The sequence below is a fragment of the Gavialis gangeticus genome, unplaced genomic scaffold, assembly GCF_001723915.1.
Source record: "Gavialis gangeticus isolate Ggan-Ray unplaced genomic scaffold, GavGan_comp1, whole genome shotgun sequence".
NCBI lineage: Eukaryota > Metazoa > Chordata > Crocodylia > Gavialidae > Gavialis > Gavialis gangeticus.
Genome location: NW_017729034.1, coordinates 33,018,005 through 33,028,415, shown reverse-complemented (window position 1 = coordinate 33,028,415; position 10,411 = coordinate 33,018,005). Strand labels below are relative to the sequence as shown.

The following is a 10,411-nucleotide window of genomic DNA, read 5'->3' as shown; positions in this document are numbered from 1 at the left end:
TATCATCTCTACTATGAGTCGTGATTGCCTTTTCCTCTAGACCAATAAGGCTACAACCTGGATACCTGGCAGCTGATAATGTCATTTCTCCTTTTATCAGTGCTGATCTGATAAGCACCAATATATCGATTGGCTTCCTAGCTCTAACTGCTGCTTTGCTTTTGTAATCAAATACTAGCTAAGAATGATAGAGGAGTTTAGTCTGGAGATAGTCCGTAGTATTTTGAACAAAGAGAAAAATCTGCTCCATCAAGGTTCAAAATTTATCGGAACTACTATCCTGGGGCCTAACGTTAATCTCTATGCTGAAATGCATCTTTTCTTTACTCCCATGTGCTATCCATTAAAGAATTAAGGTTTTTGAATTTTGATTCAGTTTTTTTAACTGTTTGGGATAAAAGTTTCGGCATAATAAAAATGAATATGTATTCCCTACATTAGCACTGACCAGCTGCTAAGTCCCAGAGGGCCACACACCCTGGAGGCCCCACAATGTGGCCTCACTGCTTGCGTCGCAGGTCCCTGGGCAGCTTGGACACTCCCTCCTGTTGCACGGTGTGCCCACGCATACAGCCCCTCCTCCCCACTGCTGCCCTGGACGTGCCCCCCCACTACAATGTGCTAGTGTGTATTTGCAACTCCCCCCACCGCTCTCTCCCTGTCCTCTTCCCGGCCACAATGTGGGCTTGCTAATACCCGGCCCTCCCCACTGCCACTGTTACACAGGGCACCTATTGAGGGTGTAGCCATAGACTCATCCTCAGCTTCCTTCACTTCTCCCCACACTGCCCTGGCCCCTGGGCTGGAGATGGGCAATGGCAGCCAGAGGAGGGCGGGAGAGCTCAGGGACGCTGGCTGCTGTTGTAGCCAGAATGATGGGGGCAGCAGTGACTAGGCAGGAGCCTTAGGGCCTCAACTTAATTCTTTGAAAGCTTCCATTTGCGCAGTCCTCTTCTTCACGTTGATTTAAATTAAATCCTGAAATTCTAATGATCTCCCATCTCCCAGTCATTATATGTTGGTTTCTGTCTCTACAGGGTAGCTTTGTTGCTGTTGCTGTCCTAGAGCAGCAAAGGTCATGTTTCAACTGTTTTTCCATTTGCACCTGGGTTGTTTTGTGGCACTCCTTATAGCCTTCTCCCCACCTCAAGCTTTTGCTTTTTAGCCTTACCCACTACTTGTGGTGTGAGAAGCAGCCTTGGGCATGCCTTCTCCTTTTCTTCAAAAAAAAATTCTTGCTCTTTGTCATCTTGTTTTCTTTGGAAAAAACATTAGTAGCTGAAGCTACTGTGTCTCCTCCCTTCCTCAGAAATTCCTGGCATGAAGATTATGCTCCCCTCTGGTTAAAAGAACAGCAACAGTTGTACTTCTTAGCTTCTTTTCTCTCCTGTCTTTAGAGAAACCAATTCCCTGGCCCTTCTTGGCCTGATTGCCTGAGCCACATTTCACTTGGTTGGTCAAGTGGCTTTTTTCAAGTCCTGAATTTGATTAAGTTATATACCTAAATCTGGTAAAATGATTCATCAGGAGATCTAGAAAATGTCATCTTTGGCTCTGTGCTAGCTTTGGTAAGCTCTACCAAAGAGGTACTAGAGCTGTTTGCAGGATTAAGAAGGCAGAAGTACAACAGTTTTAACAACAGAACTACAGTGGTTTGCCTTTGGAAGGTTACCTTTGTAAGCATATAAGGTTCAGGAGCATTTCCATCCTGGAAGCTTTGATAAGGGACAGCATTAACTTAAAACAGTTTTCTAATTGTGATCACGTGGATTTTGCAAGCCCTCCTAATTTAATAGACTTTCACGGGTTCTGAGTTAGTGGTGGTTCTTAAGGAGAGAGTTGAGATGTCATTATGAATATCTCAGTGAAAGGATCAGCTTGTGTAGCCTGAAAAAGCAATATGCCATGACACTTTGCTAAGTGAGCATAGCAAGGTAAATGGCAGAATAAATGTTAATGTTTAGCACTAGGAAAGGGAATGGGGAGAAAGGCCATTGGATTTGAACTCGGGAAATTTGTGTTCTATTTTCTCTCTCCTGCAAACTGTCATATGACTTTGAACAAGTTGCTGCACCACAGTTCTCCTTATCCGTTAAAATAAAACTAGTTGATTCTGTAAGCTGTTAAATCGGAAAACATCACTGAGGTTTACAGGCTGGTATTTTTGCTTTTACAGTTCACTGTAGTTCACATTTTGGATGGCCATGGTTATTAACTTTTCTACTAAAGAGTCCTCGTCTGTGGTCAGAATAGTTACAGTATTTTAAAATCAGATGCTCTTTGAATAATACTGGTTGTGTATTTCTGAAATACTGATGTGCCAAAGTCTTCTACAGTCAAATCTACCTTTGTGTGGTTTAGGTAAGAAATTTACAAGAACTTTCAACGTGGGTACCTTTTCTCTCCAAAGGACAGCTGTATAATGTGACGTGTAATAAGTCTAATAGTTTTGTCCTTTTTTTGAAGTCAGACACAGTATTTCTGTAACTTAACATATAAAAAGGTGGGTCTTTTTTGGTAGAAGCAGAAAACATTTCTTGGTACTCATTTAAAAAATAAATTCTTATCTTTCATACAAAAATACTTTTACAGGGTGGATCAAGGAGCCTAAGCTTTTGAAATTGTGAGCATTTGGATCTGAGAATCACTACACTCAAGTATATATTGGGTAGAAAGAGAGTTGTTTATTTCTCCTTTGAATGTGCTATACATGTACCTAATGTAAATGGATTTTTCTTATACATTAATTCTAATATTTTTCAAGGTAAATTAGGCCAGAGTGACATGGTGATAAACTCTCTCTGATAATATCAAGCAAGTGAATGTTCTGGTTTTCTCCAACAGTGTAGTTCAGTGACAGTGTTTCTGACCTTGTTAAAAACAATTACCTATGAATTAAATTTGTTCAGTTAGGCCAGCCAACCATCATTGTAATGCAGGGGTGTCCAACCTTCTTGAATGTGGCACCGGATCATGAACTTTTTATTACCTGGTGGGCTGGCAAGCCGTAATCAAACGCCCTCTGTCCTGGGCCAGAGAGACCCTTCCTGTGTAGCCCTACTGCACCTGCCTGTTACTGCAGGGTTCATGGTAGGTGCTGGTGGGCAGGGGCAGGAGGGCCCCATTCTGCATCCAGCCAGCTACTGCCCCAGAGACTGAAGGGGAGAAATAAATAGCTCCACATCTCCATCCCCCAAGCAGCGCAGCCCCACGAGCCAGCGCTGCCTGAGGGTGGCTGGAGTGAGGTGGCTGCTGCATTGCAGCCCCTCACCCACCCGCCCGCATGGCCCTGCTCACCGTGGTGCCCAGCTGCCCGCGCACGCAGCCCCAGTGGCCTCAGCGCTGCGAGCCTGGAGTGCGGGGTCCAGCAGACACCGGCTCCCGCCGCTTCAGCCTGCAGAGGTCACGCCAGGACCCCTCCTGCCGAGGCCCCCCCCCGTGCTGGCTTCTCACCTGCTGCTGGGGACGGGAGGACCCTGGCCATGTTGGCACCAGCCAGCAGGGCGGTGGCAGAGCCGTGTGCCGCTCAGGACTGACTGGTGCAGGTAGGGGGAAAATGCAGCTGAGCCCCTGCCGCTCTGGCTGGGCTCGTCCCGTCTCCGAGCTCTTCCCGTCCCCAGCAGTATGTGGGGAGCTGACTTCAGCTGAATGCCACTTTTTCTGGCTGGTGCTGACCCGGCTGGGTCCGTCCCATCCGGAGCAGCCACAAGCTGCTGGGGACGGGAGGAGCCCGGCCGGCAGAAGCGGCGGTGGAGCCGTGTGCCGCTTGGGACGGGACAAGCCTGGCCAGAGCGGCAGAGGCTGTGCTGCATTTTCCCCCTGCCTGCGCCCGTCAGTCCCGAGCAGTAAATGGCTCCACCACTGCTTCTGCTGGCTGGTGCCAACCTGGCTGGGCTCCTCCTGTCCCCAGCAGCATGTGGGAAGCCAGCTTCAGCCGCATGCTACTCCGGATGGGACAGACCCATCTCACAGTTTTAAGGTGAGATGCTGTAATACATCCGGAGGAATATAAGGAAAGAACTAGATAGTACTGCCTATATTATCAGTGCCTTGGTAACAATACACTTGTTGCTTTTTCAGGGTAATGGGGTAATTTTGCAGATGCTCATAGGTTGCTGCTTCCAAGTGAAGAGGAGAAAATGAGAAAAAAAACTATGAAGGTGCCCATGTGAAAAATTAACATATAGCTGAAGACTGGCTTTTATTTGACCAACTGGAGTCAACATTTTGATACTGATTGAGAGCTTGATTGCTGAGGGGGGAATTACCAGGAAAATTAAAGCAAATAGAGTATAGTTGATGTTATAAAGAGGGGGATATAGCAGAGATAAAGGGATCCAGGTACTCCTTTTGGCTTTGAGTTTTGAGATGCTCACAGTTTTGGAGGGATCAAGTCTCTTCCCTTCTGAGACCTGACACAGTCTGGCTCAACTGTTAAGCCTGGGCCTCTCTCCTCAGCGCTTAAGCACATTCTTTTCCAGACCTCTCTCTTTTCAGGTACTCTGGCTTACTATTTTCCTTTTCACGAACACATGTTGGTCAAAATGAACACACTGCAAAAGAAATTCCGAGCCATGCTCCAGTGGCACTTACTGGCAGCCCTCAACGCAGTCCATACAAAACCAAAAGGACCTGTGCATAAATCCTTGTCTGAGTTTCGTTAACATTTGGAAGTGTTTTTGCAGGGTATGAGGTGGAATTTGGTGAGTATAATTTTAAGACATCAGTGCCTCTCTGGCTACACTTGTGTAATTCAGGTCTTCTCTTCTAAGCCCTGAGGTCTTTCTGTGAGATGGGAATTCCCATACTAGATCAGACTGTGGATCGTCTGATATTCCTGTCTCTCACGGTGGACAACCCCAGATAGATTGGAGGAGAGTATAATAATCCTACAATAGAAAAATAGGTTTATATGCCCACTACATAGGCCTCTAGTGTCAGGTACTGTCTTAACCCCTGAAACATGAAACAACATTGTTTTCAAAATATTTGCTGTTACTGTATTAAAATAATTTTGGATAGCCACAGATTAAATATTTGCTTCTTTTATTTTCCCAGCCCTGCTCTGCATTACTTGGTGATATTTGTGTTTCAAAAGGAAATTTTAAGATTGAGAGGGAGATATTTAATTAGTTTGAGACTAAATCAGATAACTTTTTAATTTTTTTTTCTTTCAGACAGAGATTAGTGTTTCTGCTTGGCGTGGGCAGTTTGCAGCTCTTTGTTCAGAGCAATTGGACTGGACCTCCTGTTCAGTTACAGCCTCAGGACTTTTTGCCATCTTCGTTGTTACAGCAGTTCTGCGAGGTATGCTTTCATTTTAAAAAACTGTTTCTGAACAATTATTGTTATTCCTATTTACAAATAGCACAGTTCTCTTGACATGGTATATACCAGTGTACACAAACAAATGCTGGCAATGGGAATGATATGAGAGTTTTCTTGTCTCTTTGCACATAAATCTCTTCTAAGCACAGACTTGAGAGACTATTTTGGGGGGCATATAATGAACAGAAGTGTTGAAGTCAGAGCAGCTGTAGAGATCTCTGTCTTGTTAAACATCTGAGAAAGAAAAGTGAGCAGCATTCCACAAACATATTTCTGAAATGTTTCTGTTTTCTCTGTTAAAACATTGTTCACTACCATGTGGGACACCAGGTAGCTCTGCCAATTCATTCTTCACATGGGCAGATTTGTAGTGGGCTACAGGGACTGGTATACATGAGACTTAGGCAGTGGATTCAGAAGTACAAGCACAAACTTTTCCTCTTACCCATGTATAGGACTTTTAGGTGACTTCAGAGCTGCCATCTGGTGTTTTCCCAAGGAAGAGCAAGAGTTCTCTAACCATTGGGATTTTTTCCCACCGAAATTCATAATATTCTGTTCTGACATCATAAGTAGATGAGTAATACAGAACTGGATGTTGTTGATTTTTATAAAGTAGCCACAGTAAAAGTGTCCAACCTAATTAAACAGGTAAAAGGAACATCTCCAGCAGGGAATCTTTAATTCATTTTGGGCACATCATGATTTGATTGCAAGGTACTGTTCTCATAGTCATCTTCAGAGGATTCAGATTACAATGAATATGAAGCATTTTTGTGAACTTTTTTAACTGGATGAAAGAGCAGTTTCTCAAATGTGAAGTGAGATGCATTTTGCTTGCCAGAATTTAAGTTTGAATTTTTTTTTTGCAACAACTTGCATAGCTATTGTGGTTTTTATGTGCACAACTTTTATTTTCTATATGGCAGTTGATGTCATATCAACATTTTTTGCAAGAGTAGTTGTAGCATAGCAGTGTAATAGCAGACTGTTCTTGATATCTCCTGAGTCCTTATCCTAGTGAGTCATTGTACATTTACGTAAGTTATTTAACAAATGGGAACAGGGTAGGACTGGCTGCTCTTCTAGTCCTTCTATAGAGTTCTTGCTCTTTGCTGTGATTTCTGTCAGTCATAACTAATAACCAGATTGGGGGGTGTTCCTGTACCTGAGATCCTATACAGGTTCTTCAGCAGTGACTTGGGTCAGCAACCTATGGCCTGTGGTCCAGATCTGGCCCACTAACCACATTTATCCATCCTTTGAAACCAGGACATCAGTGACGTTTCAGCAGCGGGGGGAGTCAGTTGCAGTTCGGCAGCTGGAGAAGCAGCAGCAGCTGCTGCCAATCACAAGCAGCTGCCTGCCTTTGGACCAAGCTGTGTTAATTGGGCCCACTGTTGCTAAAAGATTGCTGACCCCTGTTCTAAAGTAGTGGAACAGAAGCAACATGCAGATACTGGTTTCAGGGGAGAGGCCACAGGGTGTTCGTTAGCAATTCCTGCTCCCTGTGGTGTTAATGGGAGGTAGAGCAGAAGGTATTTGCTTTCACTCAGGTGTGCTCTGCTCTCTCCCCCAAAAAACTGAGAAGTGAGTGAGTAAAGATTGAGGGGATTGCTAGGCAGTTTCAAGAAGAGGAAGCCAACTGCACATGGCCTCAGATGTTCAAAATACAATATGAAAAATACTTTTGTTCACGAAAGGGTTTGGGGCCCTAACCTGTCAAGCAGCTCAGCACACAGTCAATCGAGATTGCAAGAAGGCAATCTGTACTAAGCCTTTGCCTTTCTAGTCAGCCAGAAGGCTCCTACTGACTGTAGCTTTCTTGTATCAGGTTTTTCATTGTAGGTGCTGTAACTTTTTTTCCTTAAGACATATACACCTTTTGTTAACTGAGGTTTTTAATGGAAACTGAAACTTAACTGAAATTCCTCTTAGTGGCCCAATATTATGATGTCGTCTTGACCACTACATTACCTTAACATTTATTGTTGCATTTGAAATTATACTTACCAAGTTGCTGAGATGTTAAGGAACTACATGTAGATGGCGTTTTTTCTCTGTAGACAACACCATAAATACACAGAAATGATGTTTGGGGAAGGCATGTGGTCCACAGATACTGATGAATATAGGAGGTATAAAACAAGGCAAATGGCAAGGTTTAATTGGATTTGATGAAAGAAATATTTGCATTGAAAGTGTACTAGAATAAATTTGAATTAAATTTATCTTGAATGAGTGATCTCTGTTTCTGATGAAGCTTCAGCTGTTACCAGTGGTTTTGATTAGGCTTAATTGAAATGTTGGCATTAGTGGATTGAGTGATTTATTACATTGTACACTTCATTACTGCAAGGTCTATTTCTGCTTAAGCATTCTCTGCTAATTCTACATCCATACATGACTAGGTTTGGATGTAGAATTCCATTATGAATAAGATATTAATTTATAAAAAATATAAATGACTGCAGAATGAGAAGTAAAATTTAGTAAGTTTAATGAAGATGGAATATTAAGGAATTAAGCGAGTTTTTTTTTTTGTTATATGGCATTTAAAAAATTGTATTTCACACAGTGTTCCATCTTCTCCTGGGATTCTAGTTATACTTGAAGGCTGAGATTTAGCCCTGTCATTATGTAGCCTGTACCTGTGCATTTATACATACATTTAAAATTTGGGTGTAGTATCCATCATGTTAAAATAAGGTGGTTTATCAGTTTGGCATGTATTAACCGTAATCTGATGAAAACTATTAAAAAAATATGACACCGCACTGACTACAGATGACTGACACTGTTTTTATTGTTCCACTACTGGAAAAGTTATTTAGTCTTCATGGCTAGGGACAGAAGTTGCACATAAACCAGCTTAAGTGATCAGAAACTGGTTTAAACCTGTAACAGAATGGAAGCTCAGTGCACATAAAACAGTTTCAAAATGACTGAAACTGGTTTAAGAACAACCTGGTTGAATGTGGTATCAGACTTAACTGATTTAGGTCAAACCAGTTTATGAACCTTGTGTCCCAGACCCCTTCCTGGTTTAAGTTAAATGAGATTCTCCCAGCCTGCTTGTCAGCCCTGGGCTGTCTGTTCCAGAGAGCAAGGCTGGTGCTGCCCCTCTTCTCCCTAGCTGAAAGAGTGAGGGCTGCCTCACTGGCCCCCCAATGCAAAACCCAGCTGGGGTCTGGGGCAAGGGAGGGGGGTTAAACTCACCTTCCACCGAGTACAGAGCTGCCGTGCCATGCTAAAACGTAGTGCTGGCTGCAACTGTGGACTACAAATCCAAGAGGCATCTGGCAGCAGGAAGAGGAAGTGATGAGGAACTCTGAGAGTCCTGCTGCTCTGATTCTGGACTCCAAATCTCAGAGACCTTGGGGGCAGTGGGAAGAGTAAGCGAACACACAGTCCAGGCTGCGTTTCTAGTTCTTCAGTTTATAGTTTTTCAGAGGGAGAACTATTCTTGTTCAAGCTTTTATAAATTTAATGTCACTACTTTCCCTCACTGTCCCTCCCTGCCCAGGCAGAGCACAGGCTGGGGCCTGGCCATGCCCCCTCTGCTCCAGCAGGGAGGGAGGAAAAGTCTTGGAGGGCTCTCTTCCCTTTGTGGCTGGCAGGTGTGCTCTAGCACCCTCCAGCTTCTGGCTTGAGTCATTGCAGGCATGTGGCTGCATTTCCTGAACCAAAAGTGAATGTGCGTTCTTTTGCTTATCGGTTCAGTCTCTATAGCTTAGACTAACCTGCAAAGACTGAATCAATTCAGCCTTGGGCTTTTTGTCTGTATTTAGATCATGAGTGCATAGGTAGGAGGACTGTAAATAAAATATCAAGGACGTGAAACCTCAGAGAGAGGGAAAATGATAAATGTGTTGAAAATGACAGTTTATCTTGATATTTGTTCTATTTTTCCAGCCTGTGTTAGTGCAATAGAAATAAACAAAGAAGGCACAACTTTTTTTCAAACTTATATAGGCCTTGTGTAATCTCAGAATTTAAGTCTAGCAAATCAAGGTCACTGAGAGTTCATATAGGTAGTACAGTGTAAGGTGGACTTTACTGATTTAGCAGCCAGCACTAACTAGTATTTCATTACCTTAATTTGTTTTAGAGAGTAGTCTTTTAATTTGATAAAGAAGACTGTCCAATAGTCATATTAGTCCAACAGTCATATCATCTGTATCAGTCAATCTGTTCAGATACTTGAAAGAAAACGATATTATTCACTGGCTATTGAATGAAAGAATTCACATGAGTATCTTTTCTCTACATTTACAATGGTTATAAAAATAACGTGTTGGCACCATGTAATGGATGATTGCTTGCAGGAAGGTAGTAGCTATACCTAAGAAATAAATCAGCTCCAGAATAAAGCAGAGCAGATTCCAGTGATGTGCTTGTTTTCTAAAAAATCTGCATTGGGCTCTAAAAATCAGTTCTTCAAAGTATAACTGTTTATACATTCAGACAGAAGTTTAGCACCATCACAGCATCATCTCCTGATCTCTAGAGGTGCACCGATGCATTGGTCCCGTATCGGTTCAGCACCTATATATGGAAAATTGACTATATTGGCATTTGGCTTTTTTGGCTCATGTGGCCAATAATGCCACCGATAAATGTCCCGTGCAGGTGCTCACCTGTAGCGCAGCATGCAGGCAGCTGGGAGCATAGCCTGGCAATGTGGAGAGCAGCAGGGTCTGGTTGGTAAGTCTGTTGTGAGAGAAGGGGTGGGGGGCTGGGGAGGATGAGGCCCCTGTGATGCGGGAGGGAGTAGGGCAGGGGCAGGTGATGCACAGCTGGGGTGGGGTGCAGGACAGCCACAAGTGGCTTGTGTGGGGTGACACCTCCCACTGCTGCACACACTCTGGGAGAGCATGGGGTTGTGTGGCCCTGGATTGGTGTGCGAGGTAAGAGCGGGCTGCCTTGCGGGCTGGGGCTGACTCCAATGCCAGATACTTCCTGGCGGGGGTTGGGCTGGGGCTGCGCTTGGGGTGGGTGACAGTGGCACTGGGAGGGGGGGTTGGGAAGGGGCTACAGCAAATTTGGGGGGGCTGCAGCTCCCCCCTCCAGTGCCATTGCT

At 44.0% G+C, this 10,411-nt stretch overlaps 1 protein-coding gene across 1 annotated transcript in view; it reads left to right on the top strand.

The window, feature by feature from the left end:
* Positions 1-10,411, top strand: part of TTC27 (tetratricopeptide repeat domain 27) — a 303,716-nt gene that overhangs the window by 12,648 nt on the left and 280,657 nt on the right. Inside the window, exon 3 of the mRNA XM_019527431.1 lies at positions 5,178-5,307. Coding sequence (XP_019382976.1) covers positions 5,178-5,307 — 130 coding nt within the window. The remainder of the gene's footprint in view (positions 1-5,177; positions 5,308-10,411) is intronic.